Source organism: Anabrus simplex, chromosome 8 (assembly GCF_040414725.1).
Source record: "Anabrus simplex isolate iqAnaSimp1 chromosome 8, ASM4041472v1, whole genome shotgun sequence".
Classification (NCBI taxonomy): domain Eukaryota; kingdom Metazoa; phylum Arthropoda; class Insecta; order Orthoptera; family Tettigoniidae; genus Anabrus; species Anabrus simplex.
In genome coordinates, this window is record NC_090272.1 from 128,656,891 (window position 1) to 128,675,848 (window position 18,958).

The following is an 18,958-nucleotide window of genomic DNA, read 5'->3' on the forward strand; positions in this document are numbered from 1 at the left end:
TCTTACAATAGGTTTCCTATCTCGAAGTGGATAACGTCTCGTTGCGGCAGGTGACGTAACAGTTAGCTGTGCGGGTTGCAGAAATCGTCTGCTAGCGGCTACTGGGCTTTGACGCGGTGATGAGACAGGTTGTGAAGGGGAACTTTGTTGACACTCAGAGGCTGGTGAAAGCAGAGGAGCGGATCGTGAGGGAAGGTCAACTAACTGTGACGTTCCTTGCTCAGAGCTAACAACAACAGGGCCGGACTGTAATCCTACTAGCTGGTCTATATGTCTTTTCCAAGTCAATCCAGACTAGAGTTTAATCAAATATGAAACTGGGCCTAGTCTATGCATGATTCTACCTTCTACCCATTTATCTCTTCCTCTGTAGTCTTTAGCTAACACTGGTTGTCCTATAGTTAATTGCCTAGTGTGACTACCTCTTGCATTAGTTATTTGTTTGTCCTGTTTATTTACTACAGTTTTCTGCAAATTAGGTCTGATTAAATCCAATCTAGTTCTCAAAGGACGGTTAAACATAAGTTTAGCAGGAGTTTCATTAGTAGTGCTATGTACAGCGTTACGATAAGCTATTAAAAATCTACTTAAAGCTAAATTTACATCTTCATGTTCAAAAATTGCACATTTTAAGCGATTTTTCACAATTTTAACTGCGTTCTCAGCATGTCCATTAGAAGCTGGATGATATGGTGCTATCAAGGTTTGCCTTATCCCGTTTTCTTTCAAAAATCGAGAAAATTCATCAGAAGAAAAGGGAGGGCCATTATCACCTGACAATGAGTTCAGGAAGACCAAATCTACAAAACATAGGACGTAATTTCTCAATGACTTGAATAGCTGAAGTTGAGTTAACAGTTTCAATTTCCAACCATTTGCTATGAGCATCCATCACAATCAAATACATTTTGCCTTTAAAAGGACCTAAGAAATCTACATGAAGTCTTTGCCATGCATTGGGTGGAAATTCCCATATATGGAGTGAACTTCTATTAGGACTGTCTCTCTGGGCAAGACACGCTGAGCAACTGCTAGCTATGGCTTCGATGTCCTGATCAATTGAAGGCCACCATAAGTACGATCTAGCTAATGATTTCATTTTAACTACTCCAAGGTGTCCACTGTGTAATTCATTTAACAAGGACTTTCTTAAGGACCTTGGAATTACAACTCTGTAGCCCCACATCAAAATTCCTTGTTCTACAGTTAGTTCAGCTTGCCTTTTAACAAAGTGGCTTAAAGTTGGATCTGGTGTATTAGGCCATCCATACAACACATAACCAAGGATTTTGTTTAACTCCTGATCTTTTTGAGTTTCAATATGTATATCATTAAAGTTAATGGGAACATCAGATTCCATTATGCATTGTAAATAACTACCTATGTACTCCACACTAACATCAACGTCCTCGATCTGATTGGCTGATACAGGTAGCCTAGATAAGCCATCTGCATTGCCATGGCATTGAGATTTGACATACTGAATGTCATAGTCATAATCTGATAGAAACAATGCATAGTATTGTAATCTACCTGCTGCAAAGGCTGGTAAACCTTTTTTAGGACCAAACATTATTAGAAGTGGTTTATGATCTGTACACAGAGTAAAATGTCTTCCCCATAAATACTGATTAAACTTCTTTACACCATACACAATGCTCAAGGCTTCTTTATCAATTTGGGAGTAGTTTCTTTCAGCTGAGTTTAAGACTCTACTTGCAAAAGAAAGTGGTCTCTCAGTACCATCTTTTTCTATTATACTTAAAACACTTGCAATGCCATAAGGTGATGCGTCACATGACAACTTGAGTGGTAAGTTAGGGTTGTAATGTGCTAGTACCTGAGCTGAAACTAATTTTTCTTTGACTAATTCAAAAGATTTTTGACAAGCTGAATTCCAGTGAAAATCTGCATCTTTTCTAAGTAGCTGGTATAAAGGTGTAAGAATAGAAGCTACATTAGGAATAAATTTAGCATAGTAGTTCACAAGACCGAGAAATCCTTTAAGCTGTGTAACATCTTTAGGAACTGGAGCTTCAACAACTGCTTTGACCTTATCACTGGCCGTAGCTAAACCATCTTTACTTATGACATAGCCTAAATATTCTAGACTGTCACAGAAAAACTTGCACTTATCTTTACCAACAGTCAAACCATGACTACTTAGGCGTTTACACACTTCTCGTAACCTTGACAAATGTTCTGCTCTATATGCTCCTGTCACAATAATATCATCAAAAAATGAGGCCACACCAGGTATACCGTGTAGTATTTGTTCAATAACTCTTTGAAAAATACCCGGTGCTGACGAGATTCCATAACAAAGATGGTTGTAAGCAAATAACCCTTTATGTGTACTTATAATACAAAGTTTTTACTTTCTTCCGCTAACAACAACTGCATGTAAGTTGATGACAGATCCATTTTAGAAAACTTATCCCCTTTTTGTAAGACAACAAAGATGTCTTCAATTCTAGGAAGTGGGTGTCTATCTACTTCTAGAAAGGGGTTTAAAGTGACCTTAAAATCTCCGCAAATACGGATTTTACCATTCTTTTTTAATACCGGCACAATCAGAGTGGCCCATTCACTTGAGGATACTGGGGAAAGAATTTCCTCATCCACTAAACTTTGCAATTCTTGTTCAACCTTTTCTCTTAAAGAATAAGGTATTGACCTAAGTTTGTGGTACTTAGGTAATGCATTTGGCTTAAGGTTTAGTTTTACTGGATCTCCTTTAAAACAGCCTAATTTACTAGTAAATACCTCTGGAAATTCCTTAAATAAGTCTTGTACTAATTTAGACTCTGCATTGGTTTTTACATTCGATAAGTTTACATTATTTACACTGCTGGGAATGCTTATAACAACTTGGAGCTCTTTAATCCAATCACGCCCCATAAGAGGATTAGATCCATTACTAATAACAATTCTAAACTCTTTTCCAGGGACTGATATTGAACATTTACTTCTAACTTCCCTACAGGCTTGATTTTCTCGTGGGTGTAAGAATTTAAAACTAAGGCTGTGGGAATTAATTGTACATGACTTAAGTTAGCCTTGTAAAAATGTTCAGAAACAACAGATACACAAGCACCAGAGTCTACTTCAAAATTAACTGGCTTTCCTTCAACAATCAAATTTACTCTAATAGGCTCAACTTTTGTTACGTTACCTAACTGAGGTTGATTGATTTGAACATTTTCATCACACTGAAAAATGTTAGAAATATCATACACCTCATCACGCAATTTTTCGTGACTAACAATAGGTTCATGTAAGTCTATATAATGCTGGTTAGGTTTAAGTTTGTTTCCCTGCGGATTCTTATTACCCTTAGAAAATGAAGAATTGTTTGTAGGCATGTTTGGTTTTACACGAAATTGAGACTTGCTCTTATGTTTTGACTTGCACACCCTCTCTAAGTGACCCTTCTTCCGACAAAAATTACAAACATATTCCCAATAATGGCACTTGGCAGTAGTATGACCACCTTTATAACCACAACAAAAACACTGAGGCACTTTCACAACATGCGATGACACATTAGGTACATTGGAGCTCGGAGAATGTCGTGTTGAAAACTGCTGCAGTCGGGGTGTGGGGTGGTAGGCCAAGGATACTGCGTCCTTGTCGGTCGCTTCCAACGATAACGCCAGCTGTTCCGCCTTTTGGAATATGAGATTCTCCTCCGACAGTAGTCGTTTCTTGATAGATTCATTACGGACGCCACTGACTAATCTGTCCCGGAGATAATCAGGAAGCTTGTCCTCGAACTCGCAATACTTGGATAATCGCTTAAGTTGAACAATATATTCGGATACAGTCTCATGTTCCAATTGATCTCGTCTGCTGAATTTATATCTTTCCACAATAAAGGAAGGTTTAAGATGGAGATGGTCCTGGATAATTCAAACTATGGTTTCAAAGGATTTTTGAGTAGGTTTATCAGGTGTGATTAAATCTTTCAACAAATTGTAGGTTTTAACACCGACCACCGTCAGAAATGTGCTAACTTTTTTAGCATCTAGAATGTCATTGCACTGGACGTAAAGTTCAAAGCGTTCCACGTAGGTTGACCAAGTTTCTTCCGAACTGTCAAATGGTCTAATATTGCCAATTAAGGACATGGCGTGATAGAAGTGAGCTAAAGTTGAAAAGGCAGGGAAAAAACTGTCGTTCAAAGGCATGGAGTGAAAGACATACCCAATATTACGTCGTGAGAAGAATGTTCAAGAGAACGGAGTGCACTACGTTGAGCCATGTAGTGTGGAACATAACAGAACGTTCTGTCGCTATGAGGAAGCGCTGGAACGTGATGACTTGTATAATTTACCTCGTCGCCAATTTTTACAACTGGAACACCTTGAGGTAGGCCATCAGTAGAGACACTTAATTTAAAATGCAACATCGGCTAAGGAACGGACTGAGGTGCACGACTTACGACTGACAATACTAGACTGCCTATGCTGCTGTGCATGACAGCGTATGCATGACTGCTAATGCAAGACTGACTATCCAGGACTGACGGGAGGTAGGGGCAAGGCTGCGGCAGGGGTGGGCTGGAGGGGAGTAGCCAATGCGGTGCTTTATTATAACCACATGACTATGACGTATACAGCGCTGGAAATACAATATCATAGCTGTGCGTACTTGCAAGGTTATATTTAATAAAATGAACATTTAACTAAATATATTACAATAAGGAAAGATCTTCATTGGGGTAATCACATAAATGGGATTGTAAATAAAGGGTACAGATCTCTGCACATGGTTATGAGGGTGTTTAGGGGTTGTAGTAAGGATGTAAAGGAGAGTGCATATAAGTCTCTGGTAAGACACCAACTAGAGTATGGTTCCAGTGTATGGGTCCCTCACCAGGATTACCTGATTCAAGAACTGGAAAAAATACAAAGAAAAGCAGCTCGATTTGTTCTGGGTGATTTCCGACAAAAGAGTAGCGTTTCAAAAATGTTGCACTGTTTGGGTTGGGAAGAATTGAGAGAAAGAAGAAGAGCTGCTCGACTAATTGGTATGTAATAGTACAGATGATGATTCCCATAGAGAATCTGTAATATTTGTTCCGAATGAGTAAATTTATAATACCAATATAAATGGTCCGTCATTGGACATTATAAATTTTCCAGCTAACTCATTCCTGGTTGCCAGCGTTTTGCCCTCGTGTGCTAGGCTGGGCTCATCAGTTGGTACCTAGCACACCTACCAAGATGCATCGCTAGTGCATACCGTGGAGGCCACTGCGTAGGCCTATTGTAGCCACGGGCAGTGCCAATGCACTATGAGACACTCTGTCTCACTACTAAAAATTGATGCCTGCTTGGCCATCAGATAATACAGATGTTGATTCCCATAGGGAATCTGTAATATTTGTTCCGAATGAGTAAATTTATAATACCAATATAAATGGTCTGTTATTGGACATTATAAATTTTCCAGCTAACTTATTCCTGGTTGCCAGCGTTTTGCCCTCATGTGCTAGGTTGGGCTCATCAGTTGGTACCTAGCACACCTAGCAAGACGCATGGCTAATGCATCTTGGTAGGTGTGCTAGGTACCAACTGATGAGCCCAGCCTAGCACACGGGGGCGAAACGATGGATGGACGGATGGACGGACGGACGGACGGACAGAATTTTCACCCAGTTGAAGTTGGCTTCAGGTACATTGTGTAGTCTCATTCCCAGCCAAAGGAGATCATGTTGTACTCTGTTAAATGCTTTTTCCAAATCAAGAAAGGCCAAATGTTCTTCCTTTTCTTACGGTGTCTTCCCATCAATAGACTACGTGCATCGATGGCGTCTGTTGTTCCACTGTTTTTCAAAGACACACTGAATGAGTGAGTAAGTCAGTGTTGAAATTTTGTAATCTCACACAGCGAACAAGTTTTAAAAATGTCATAGTATGACACAAAAGACGGATTGACCTATAATTTGAACATTCATGTGTGTCTTCGTTTCCTTCCCAAATTGGAACTGTGATACTGGTCTGCCAAGCCTTGGGTACTGTGTCCTTCTTAATAATTCATTTGAAGAAGTCAGTAAGCCAAACTATATGTTGTTTTTAAAGGAGATTCCATACTTTGGCTAGGATATCATCTACACCAGGTGCTTTTCCACAGGGGATAATTCTTCCATAGTGATAGTGGATACTGTTAATAATAATAATAATAATTGTTGAAACCAGAGGATGGTCTCTCATATGTGTATTTCCCCTAAAAACAACCTTTGGCAGCTCCAGTAATGCATAACTAGTAGAAAAATAATTATAATTATATTTATTATTATTATTATTATTATTATTATTATTATTATTATTATTATTATTATTATTATTATTATTATTATTATTATTATTATTATTATTATTATTATTATTATTATTATTATTATTATTATTATTATTATTATTATTATTATTATTATTATTCAGATTGAGTGGAGTCGCTGAGTGAACAAACATTTTAACATAGATTCAGATTTAGTTTCAGATGAGATTTAGTGACCAACTATAAGAGAAGTGTCATTCATACTTCTCAAATAGCTATAATGCAATGGTGCTATAATAAGTTAGTTTACCAGGATGGATGGCAGTGGTTAATTCCACCTTTGAAGATTTTATTTCCAGTGCCAGTCCCATGCCAGAAAAAGGGGGACTAGGAGCTAGTAATGTTGGATTCAGGGGGCACACTTACATAAAGCAGATGTGACTGTTAAAATCGGGGTATTGTTTCTCATAGATGTATTTCCCCTCAAAACAACCTTTGGCAGCTCCAGTAATGCACAGCTAGTAGAAAAATTGCCTGTACAGCAAGCAAATCCCACCTCTTGTGAGCAAGGGCAACCACAGGACTCAATCTTGTTAGCAGTTTGAAAATTAGAGAAATCAGGTGGATGAGGAGGAAAGAGGAAAATTAATAAATAGCCAGTTCTGAGAATTAAATTTATAAGGAAAAGCAATAATCTGACGCACCTCTAATTTTATACACTATTTGAGCTAGTAGCAGCTTCACTAAATTGAGCATGAAATAAAAAGTGCAGCCACCTAGGTTCTTGTCCATAAATATCAATCACTTTATGCAAGAATGATTTCCTGTTTTCTTCTGTATAATTACAGTGAGTGAACAGCATGCATAGAGAGAAAGACAGTCATCTCCCATAGTGTTCCTTAGCCATGTTTTCACTCTTCAGAGGGTACTGAAATACAGGTATTTCAAATTAAAACCCTGCTGGCTGTAGAGAACTCATGGTGAGCTTCTGGTCAATACAGTAACCCTGTGCTGTTAAGTGGGCTGAATGCTGACTAATTACACTTTTGGAACTGTCTGTACCCTGAGGCCACTCGCTATGTCAACCAGGAGGAGCTCGCTCACTAAAAGGACTGTGCGGCTGTTGGCATTTTAATTCGAAAGCCGTGTATATAAATGAAAAGAATGCAATACAAGTAGTTTCAGGTAAATATTTTAACAATACCAAATTGAACAGATGGCCTCAATAATCTATGATTCAGTCCTTGAGAGGAAGAGTAAAAATATGTTGAACCTACACTTGAGGAGGAGCAACATGGATTTAGACCTCATAAATTCAACCGTAGACCTTATTTTTGCCACCAGAATACTCTATGAAAAGTATTGGTAGAAAGGTAAAACACTTATAACTCTTTTTCTGGACATCAAGAAAGCATATGACCTGACCATGTACCACACAGGCAAATATGGAAATGTTTCAGACGTAAGAAAGTGCCCGATGACATCATAGCACAAGTAAAGTTATGTGATGAAACTAAGAGTTGTGTCCAGGTCCAGGATGGAAGGTCAGGTTAGTTTGAAACAAAGAGTGGAGTCCAGGAAGGAAGTTGTCTTTCACCAATCCTCTTCATAATCATAATGGATGAAGTTTTAAAAGTAGTTAAAAGAAAGGTCCAACAGCTAATGCCCTGGCTTTTGCTGAGGATGTAATTGTATGGGGTGAGGTGGAAGTGGAAGTACAAGTTTCACTAGATCTTTGGCATGAAGCTTTTATAACCTTAGGTCCTAAAATCAGTAAAATCAAGATGTTTGACTTGGTGATAATTAGAAACTCTCCACCTGTTCATCTAAGAATTGAAAATAAGGAGACTGATATTGTAGATAACTTCTAGTACTTAAGTAGTGTTCTGTCCTTAGACACTAACATACATCAAGAGATCAGCAACAGAATACAGAAAGCTTCCAAATTCTATCATGCTGTATGTCAAATACTTTGGGGATGAAATATTTCCATTAGTTTTCAAGGTCAACTTGTACAAAATACTGTAAATGGTACCTATAATGATGTATGGACTGAAAGCAGCAACACTTACTGGATCAACAAAAAGTCATCTTCAAGCTAAAGAAATTAAGTTCCTCCATTCTTGTGTGGCAGTATAAAGAGAGCAGTGGGAATTGATTTGAAATTTATTATTTTATTGCACACTAGCAGAAATGGAAAGTGTTACACCATGAAGTACCAATCCAATATTTATCAAACTTTGTGGAGATGTTCATCACAACAGGTATTAAATGATTAAACTTTCAGTCTATTCAGAACTGTCCATCCCCATTATCATCAGTATGAGTTATGACCCTCACGGGCACATATAACTCTTGTATTCAGTGTGGCATGGAAGCAAACAGCCTCCAAATGTCATCTTCAGGGATTTATTGCCATGCCTGAAACACATGTTTTGTCACTTCATGAAGCTGGTATGACCGTATGCAGTATGTCTTCCCATCACATCCCAGACATGCTCTATGGGTGACAAATCAGGATCCAAACAATCCTCTAGGCATTTCTGGTGTCATCTGCACTATGGGCTCATGCATTATCCTGCAAGAATATGCCATTTGGTACCCTCATCATGAAGAGTATGACAACAGGGTTTACGATTCTTGCCACATACTGGCGAGCATTTAGTCTTCCTTCAACAAGTACCAAATCCGTCCTGTCATATCCAATTGCTCCCCGCATCATAATTCCAGGAGTTAGAGAGGTATGTGCCTTGATAATCCCTTCTTCCTGCGGCCTTTCACCAGGTCGTCTACAGACATGTTCATGTCAATCTGACCTCCACAAACAGAAAGGATACTAATCGCTGAACTCCCCAGAATTCCACTTGATGCCTCAGTTGACTCTGGCTCTATTCCATGCAAGTGTTAGCTGTCTGTGGTTTGGTATCAGCGGTAAACAACGCATGGCAACTTGAGATCACACCCAGTTTCCAGTAATCTATTCCCGACAGTTTGTGGTGACACTCTGCCTGTAACCTTTACCCAGATTTGAGCTGTTGTCATCCGTCTGCTCGTCAGAGCCAGCCGACAAATCCCATGATCTTCCCTCGGTGTGGACCTTCTGGAAGGACATGTGCCTGCTCTTCATGCCACACTCTTGTCCTGAGTCTATCTCATCACTACTCCTTCTGCAGTCATTGCACTACAAACATCTGTCTGTGCAATCTGTCGGTATGAAGCCCCCATATCCCTCATGCCCATGATTCAACCTTTCACAAAGTCCGAATGATGGAGATAAGCTGCCCGTACACATCCTCTAGGCATGCAGTATTGCGATCTCTACTTGAAAAGAGAGAGTAACGTTAGACACACCCAAAAGCCATCATGTGCACACACCAGCCGCCATCTTTAGGAATGGTGTTTCCTGTACTAACAATTAAGTCATATGAGGATGAAATTTTAATCAACACGTCTCACAGGCATGGAAATACTGGGGTATCAGTTTGGTGGCATTCGGTCAAGGTATTCATGGTGTAACACATTCTATTTCCACCAGTGAATTTAAAAAAAAATTGTATAACATTTTATTATGTTTGGTCTGAAATTTTGGACTTGGCAGAATTGTTTCGATCTCATAAACCTGGACCTGTCCAGATCATTTTAAATTGTTTGTTAAAAATACTTATTTACGGGTTATATTAAAATTATCATTCAGCCTCCGTGGCTCAGGCGGCAGCGCGCCAGCCTCTCACCACTGGGTTCCGTGGTTCAAATCCCGGTCACTCCATGTGAGATTTTTGCTGGACAAAGCACAGGCAGGACAGGTTTTTCTCCAGGTACTCCAGTTTTCCCTGTCATATTTCATTCCAGCAACACTCTCCAATAACATTTCATTTCATCTGTCATTCATTAATCATTTCCCCAGAGAAGTGCAACAGGCTGCGGCAACCGATACAATTCCTATCCTCGCTGCTAGATGGGGGCTTCATTCATTCCATTCCTAACCTGGTCAAATGACTGGAAACAGGCTATGGATTTTCATTTTCATTAAAATTATCATTAATCTGTGGATTTCAATATTTTCATTTTTGGTCAATTATTGTGAAACATACTATACCTACATGCACAGTTCTGGAACCATGCTTCCTGTTGCATAAATGAAGACTTTTCTTGAACATTTATTATCACTGTGTCAGCAAGAAAGAAGAGACTTTTGATTGGAGAAAATAAAATTAAATGTAATTGGTGAATGTGAAAGTTGAAGGTGAATTTTGCATTCTGATTGATTCTCTTTGGTGCTTGCGCCATTTCCTATTTCTCAATCTTACCTCACTTCTTCAGTGGGAGCGAGGTAGCATCTGTGTCTTTGATCATCTGACCATCTTAATGTATCCACAAAGACGCAACACGAAATGCTGTCAGTTGGTACAGTTATTTACTCATATCTATTTACAAATTAAACACACGCATAACCTTAATCACTGCTGTCACTAGCAAAATACACATATCAACAAAGCTGCCATCTTAACAACTGTCTATCACTTCAACATGGAGACTGCAACCGCTACATGTCACAACAAATCGAGGTCACAAGTACACTCCTGCTACACCATAACTTTATTAAACAATAACTCTTCTCTACTGTCAAGATCACCTCCTTAAATATATGCCTGGCCAGGCTTCTAAAAAGATACATTACAAAAAATACCTTATCGAATATTCTAGAGTGCTTAATACATAGATACAGTGTACATAATATTCTCCATCGTTCTCATCTACCCAGTACGATTCCGGAAGTTACAGTGTGTTGTCCTGGCTTCAGTGCTATCGTGGAACTTCTCAAGGATGTCTGTCGTGTGCTGTCTGGGAATCACCACTACTGCAGGCGTGTCAGAGAGGTGCGACCTGTACATCAAGAGTCCTCCGTCAACCCGGAAGTTCTTGTAGCACATCTTGAATTCCCTCGGGACAAGTTGTCTATTGGTGTTCTGTTTCCTAAACCACTGCGTCATGGTCCTACAGGGCTTGTCTTGTTCCTGTCACTGTTTGATTACTCCCAGATCAAGTTCCTTCTTGATGGTCATAAGGACAGGTTTCTTAGTCTCACTCTGGTGTTTTTTGTGGGAACTCCCTCTTGACAATGGTGCTCCTAGCTTCAGGTTCCATCGCCAAGTGCCTAGATAAGCTGTCGGCTCCTGTGTTCGTTGCTCCTGGGACGTGACACATATCAAAATCAAATTCTGTGATAAACAGAGCCCATCGCATCAATTTAGATTTTGAGCCAGAGACCGAGTTCAACTATTTGAGAGCAACGTTATCAGTGTAGAGCTTCCAAATAGCCTTTGAATTTGCCCATGGCCCACACCACAGCTAAGACCCTTCTCGGCAGTGCAGTAGCGTTGTTCGGTGGGAGATAGCTTCCTGCTAGCGTACTCGATGATGTCCCTTCTGCCATCACTCCTCTCCTGGAATGACACTGCTCCTAAGACAGAGTCGCTGGCATCCGTCTGCAGGCTCATCTTCCGTTGAGGGTCGGGATGGACTAAACAGGGAGTGTTGCATATTACAGCCTTAATGCCTTGGAATGCTGCCTCTTCCTTGCTGGTCCATTGGAACGGGTGGTTGGTATGGAGTAGATCGGTGAGTGGTATTGCCTTCGCTTCAAAGTGTGGCACGAAGCTGCTATACCATCCACAAAAGCCAAGGAACTTACATACTTGTCGCTTGGTCTGCGGGCATTCAGCTTCTTCAATAGCTCAGTTCTTCTCCGGTTGCCTTTCTAAGCCTACAGAAGTTAGGACATGGCCAAGATATTCTACGCAGGACTGGACACTTAGTCCATGAATCTTCAGTCATTCCAGCACTTTCCTCAGATGTACCAGGTGTTCTTGAAAATTCTTGCTGTGAATAAAATGTCATTGAGATACACTTGGCAAAAATCTCCAATATATCCTGATAATAACTTATCCATCAGTCGCATGAAGGCGGCAGGAGCATTCTTCAATCCAAAGGGCATTACTGCAAACTGGTGCAATCCTCTCGGTGTCATGAAGGCAGGCAGTGGTCTAGAACTTTCCTCGACCTCCACTTGCCAGAATCTGGAGTTGAGATCCAGCGTGCTGAAAATCCTAGACCCACTTACTTGTTTCAGTGAGTCTTTCAGGTCAGGCATGGGGTAGGCATCACTAACGGTCTTCTCGTTCAACCTGTGGAAGTACACACATAGTCGATACTCCCCATTCTTCTTCTTTGGTAGGACAATAGGTGAAGCCCAACAGGATGTAGAGGGTTCGATGAGATCTTGCCCTTCCATCTCTTGAATCTTCTGGATGACAAAGTTGCGTTTATCCGGGATGATTGGATATGGACGTTGCTTGATGGGTGAGGAAGCGCTGCATTCAATGGTGTGCGTTACCGGGGTAGTCCATCCTATTTTATTGGTGATGCCTTCTGGAAAGTCCTTTAAGATGTGTCTCAGCTCCTCTTCTTCACTCGGTCAAAGATATGTTAACTGGATATCTCCCAGGTCTACGTCAACTTCTGTATCCTTGCGAGTCCGGAGATTTCCATCATGCCAGGCGACCCTCAGACGTCTGTCTTTCCCCAAAAAGACTTCATGAGCTGCATAGTATTGTATTCTACCAGAAAGTCATGACCTAATATGATGTCAGGTATCAGGTTCTGCTGCTGATGATGATGCTTGTTGTTTAAAGGGGCCTAACATCGAGGTCATCGGCCCGGTATCAGGTTCTGAATCACTGCAATGTCAATTACAATAGGCATGCTCATACATTTAGTGGTTAGGTTAGTCTGTCCTTTGGATGGAATAGGTCACCGCATCCGCTGCTCCCACTACCCTTCCGAGATGGTCACACTTCATATGCAGTAGTAATCTGGCAACAGTCCCGTTGACAAATGAATGGCTTGCTTGGCTGTCAAGTATGGCTGAAAATTTCTCGTTGCCACTACTTAAGATGATAGCTGGGCAGTGTTGGCCTGTTCTACTCACAGTCTGATCAATCCCTCTCCTACTTGACCAGGGTTGCTTGTCTGTCAGGTCTTGAAGCGCATTCCTGATCCCATTTCCATCCTCCCTCAATCCAGAATGGGCCGGACCTAGTTTTCTGACGTCAAGGCTGGGCACTTGTTCTTCAGGTGTCCCACTCTTCCACACTGATAGCACTTCCAAACTACCGAGCTCGACAGCTGCAGGAGCGGCATGGAACCCTGAGAGGTGATGCAACGTAGCCTTTTGCTATGAAAGAAAATGGAGAGGGTAACTGCCTTTGGATTACAACATTTATTTTTAAAAGGGGAGTCAGTATCAGAAACTCAAAATTGAAAGACCTTAGACACATGGTACACAGGAAATCGCAAGTTATAAAAAATTTTGGTCACTAAATTCATACCTATAGAAACCCTAATCCAATTATACATGTTGACTAAAATGAGATCTAGTCCCATTCTACACAAATATAGAAATAAAACCAAACATAGAGGTACAGTAAACTTGCATCATTATCTAAAACTCTTCAGATAATGTGCATAGATTTTCCATGTATTACCACAAATTGATATGATGAACTACTTGTATATAAACAAAGGAAGTCAGGTTTAACGTGTTAATTAAGTGTGGACACAATGTTAAATGAAACAGTATTTAATATGTCGATAGTGTCACCAGTCAACATATAACACTTTAAACATTTAATATGTTGTTGTTAAGACCTATCTGTGTTGGTGCGACATAAAGACAAAAAAAAAAGAAGGTTGAACAGGACCTAGAATTGAAAATTTCAACTGAAAATGACAAAATTTCATCACAAATTAGTGATGTCACTAATCGATTAATGCAGCAAATATCGGACATCAGGTTAAAAGTGGGTCAGGTTGAACAGATCGATAGTAGAGTAAGCCAGCTGGAAAGGGATATCTTGAACCTCAAGGAGGAGGTGGAAATGCAGGTTTCTGGCACAAAGCAACAGGTTGAGGGGAGAAGCTCTACCATTGAGGGAAATTTTGAAAGCTGTATCTCTGCTGTTGAGGGAAAATTTGGGAGCCATATTTCTGCTGTTGAAGGAAGGATAGAAAACCGGATTTCGACCATCAAGGGAGATGTGCAGAATATAAGGGAAAGCATCCTTCATGCAGTAGAAAATAGATTAACTCAAACAGGACGTACCACCATATCTCTAACCCCATCAACCTAACCGGCAATACAGGACACCTAGACCCAAAGATGATTATAGAGCAAAGGTCTGGTTTTCGTTTATACAGAAACTTTTACCTGAATAATTTAGGGAGTTTACTAACAATCTCTGCCTGGAAATAAATGTTTCTGTATATGTAAATTGTAGATTTACAAAGGTCACATGTACTTAAATCATTTACAATGGAATAAATTATAATACTCATGAAATTTTCTGGTATGTTGGTTAGCGTTTTCGAGGGATCAAGTTTATATAGCCTACCTATAATTAATAACTGACTCACACAGACTATTACACTACAATACAGGCAATATGTACAGTATTTGCAGTCTTCACAGTGTTATGCCTTTTACAGCTGTTCATTATGATACACACAGAAGCAGATCATGTTATATAACCTTTCTTGGTGTTGCATAATTTATATGATTCCATTCCGAAACGCGATCATTTTCTTGGTATGTAAACTTTTCACCCTAGCCACCCTTTCCATAGCAACAGGTTCTCATCAATTGATACTTTGCCATCAGGTGTATAAGCTTCCAAAAATTTTGCTAACAAGTGGTGAAATACTTGTATATTTTGAGAGGAATTTGTCCATTATTCCCCTCATTGTCAGAGATATGTAAAAGGCTGTGGAGGATAATAATAATAATAATAATAATAATAATAATAATAATAATAATAATAATGTTATTGGCTTTAAATCCCACTAACTACTTCTAGGGTTTTCGGAGATGCTGAGGTGCCGGAATTAAGTCCCACAGGATTTCTTTTGCATGCCAGTAAATCTACTGACAAGAGGCAACGTATTTGAGCACCTTCAAATACCACAGGTCTGAGCCTGAATCAAACCTGCCAGGTTGGGATCAGAAGGCCGGTCAGTGCCTCAACCATCTAGACCACATTGTCCGGCGAGAAAAAATTCTCTTCTGTGGCATCAGCTCATAGAAAATAGGCGTAGTGAACAAGCAAATGCGATAAATATAGTGTCCTAATTTACATTTCTGTACAATCCCCTGCGGCAACAGTATGGCAATAAGAAGCTTTATTTCGTCCTTATTTGTTTGGACTCAGTCTTTATCTCGACTCCTTTGTTTCATCTTACTAAACTGGGTTTTATGTGCGATTTCCTGCTGGGCATCTCTTGTCTGTTAAGCTGTGTTCTGGCATATATCATCATAAAAAAGTGATTAAAATATTTTGCTCATTTTTGTTTTCCGTAAAAACTCTCCCTTTACATCACGATGGAATTTTGGATCAAAGCAGGACCTTCTTTGTCCATTTTCCGTATAAGATGACTAAGAACTTGCACTAGTTGATTTGTAATCAGTATTATCATCACCACTGTCACTGTCACAGTCACTACTTGAACTGGAATCTAACACGTGCTGTCTCTTTTGCGACTGCTGAACATTCACATCAGCTGGGCCCGAACCCTGTACATTTGAGCCTGCAGTACTTATCCCAGGTATGTTCTTGTCACTTACAAATTCCCCTTCGGCAGAACTTACTTCACTAATATCACTATTCTCCCCACTAAATTCCAACATTTCATTTATCATGACCTGTAAATTGTCTTCCTCCAATGGTGAGGGGCCGGTAATTTCTTTTAGACATTTTAGTGGAAAAGATGTAAGAAAAAGGATCGAATAGAACCCTGATCTCTGCAGTTTGGATGGAAATCATTAATTGTGCCTGCATTACGGATGTGTATGGTAATAAATGTTGTGTTAACCGCAGTAAACACACACTCCAGTCGTGAAGGAAGAACTCAAGACTGGGGATAATAAATGAGGTCACAGTTCTAAAATGTCATCAGAGAGGCCTGTTCAGTATCATCATCTCTAGAAATCCCTTCTACAGCAATATTATTACATCCAAGGGACGATTAGGCGATGAGCTAAAGCTTTAGCGTGAAGCTATTAGTCCTTAGGTCGTTCTTGCCCGGACGTAAGCTGCGTTCTTTATTATGCAAATCGTGGATGACACATTGGTATTGGGAAAACATAGTTGGAAATATTCACATCAGAGAGCAGACTCATCCATAATACGCTGCTGAAAAGGAAATAAACCTCTGCAGGCAGGCAACGGAGGAAAAAAATGTAATTTGAATCGGCGGATATATCCGCGTGCCCCGCCGAGCAAGTGACTTGTAGCCGCATCGCCCACCAAAGGGGTTAATCATTGTGTTCGCTCTGCGGATCTTCTGCCACGCACCCTCAGTTACACTTGTTTTCCATCTATGAAGCAGAGTCTGAGATACTGTGGCTCATTCATGATTTGCTTGGCCCAAGGTTTCTTTGGAGCTGTTCTCTAAATCTTCCACTGCGTTGGATATTGCTGTTTGCATTTCTTCATCAACTGTTGGTTGTTCACAGCAACACATCATAAAGGCATCATTCTGGATATGACCACATTGACTAATCCTAGAATCCAATGTAAGTACCACAATTGGAAGACCTCATATTTATTCAGGTCCTGCTTGCAAAAGTATCTGTTTCTGCTCCATACAGAGCTGGTAGGATAAGAGCTCAATACGTGTACTATACATCTTTGATCTCAATGATATATTTCTCTTTTGTTACAAGTGTCAGTGATTTGAAGGTGGCAGTGGCTAGGCAAATATAAAATACACCTATTTCTGGAAAAATGATTGAACATATTTCTTTTTGAATTACTACTATTTCTTTTTTGATTATTTCCAGGATGCAACAAGACAAGAGGAGCACAACATATTCATTCTGGTGGATTTTGCTGTTGCATTGATGACTATTCTTGATCAAATAAATCGTGAATCCTTCCAAAGGTTCAAGCTAAGGATAGGTAAGAAATATTTATTCAGAAGAATTTTGCATTTTGTGAATCAAACTGACAATTCTACTGCAAATAATAACAAATAACAGCACTCTTGTTTTATCAAGACTGAGGTAAAATTCCATTTAATTTAATTTATTTCCTTCATTATCATCATCAATGTCCCACTCCAGTTGCCCGGGTGTGGTTAACAAGCCTCCTCCACTCCTTTCTGTCCTTCCACTTTTCCTGCTCCATTACTTCCACCACATCCAATCCAGCTTCTCTAATGCCCTTCCAAATCTGATCCATCCACCTTCTTCTTGGTCTTCCAACTAGTCTCTTCCCCTTAACTTCTCTTTCCAATTCTCTTCTTGCTACCCGTTCCTTTCTCATTCTTTTTACATGTCCGAACCATCTCAGTCTTGCTTTCTGTTTCTTCTGTACTAATGGTTCTATATTTAGCTCTTCTCTGATTTTAATATTTTGAATTCTATCTCTTCTTGTATTTTTAACTGATGTTCTTAAAAATTTCATTTCTGCTGCTTGGATCTTATTATCTTGTCTCTTATTAGTTACCAGTGTTTCTAGTCTGTATGTTATAATTGGTATGAAATACTGTTTATATAATGTCAATTTCGTTCTCTTGGGTACTTTGTCATAATACAGCACCAGGAGAAGATGGGATAATTGCTGAAATGTTGAAAACAGGAGATGAGAAAATGGCTTACGCAATTCAATAAATCATACAGAACATCTGGAATACCAGTACTGAGAAAATTCTAGAAGACTGGAAATATGCACTAATTCTCCCACTCCACAAGAAAGGATATAAATCAGATATAAACAATTACAGAGGGATTTGCTTACTATCAATCATCTACAAAATCTTCTCTAAAGCCCTATTGAATAGATTGGAAAAAGAAACTGACCACCTCATTGGAGAATATCAGGCAGGGTTTCGAAAAGGAAGATCATGCCCAGAACAGATCTTAAACCTAAAAACAATTTTACAAATTCATAAAACAAAACAAACAACCTATGACTTCAAAAAAGCCTATGATTCAATAGACCAACAGACTTTATTCAACATATTTGAAGAATGTCAAGTTGACAGAAAAACAAGGGAAAAGATCAAACAAACTAACAGGCATAACAGCGAAAGTTAAATTTTTAGGAGAAATTTCAGAGCCATTCGAAATTACAACAGGGGTTAAACAAGGTGATTGATTATCACCACAAATATTCAATCTAGTTCTGGAAAAAGTGGTTTGAGAATGGAAAAATGAAACTAAAGTGATCAACATTGGTAGACTTCTCAAAAACAAAATCTCTTTATTATTAATGTTAGAGCAGTAGAGACTTATTGCATGATCATAAACTCAATAATAATAATAATAATAATAATAATAATAATAATAATAATAATAATAATAATAATAATAATAATAATAATAATAATAATAATAATAATAATAATAATAATAATAATAATAATAATAATAACTCCACCTGCATTTGCCACTGGGTGGATTGGATACCTCAGTGGTTGCTGTTACCGGTACCGAGCCCGGATATAGGAGGAGGGTTGGCTGAAAGCCGTAAAATAACAGCCAGGAAATATCTTGAGGCAACCTCTAAGACTCAGTACCTTAGTTGTATCCCTGAGACCGACTTGGATCGATCTCCCC

General features: G+C 39.4%; 1 protein-coding gene across 3 annotated transcripts in view; it reads left to right on the forward strand.

The window, feature by feature from the left end:
- The window catches only part of Ac76E (adenylate cyclase type 2 Ac76E), a 1,381,264-nt gene that overhangs the window by 1,318,239 nt on the left and 44,067 nt on the right, over positions 1 to 18,958 (forward strand). For 2 of the 3 annotated variants that reach the window (XM_068228989.1, XM_068228988.1), the window contains one exon: positions 17,180 to 17,297. In XM_068228989.1, coding sequence (XP_068085090.1) covers positions 17,180 to 17,297 — 118 coding nt within the window. Of the gene's footprint in view, positions 1 to 17,179; positions 17,298 to 18,958 lie in introns of those variants that run through there. The other variant, XR_011018659.1, reaches the window with a different exon arrangement.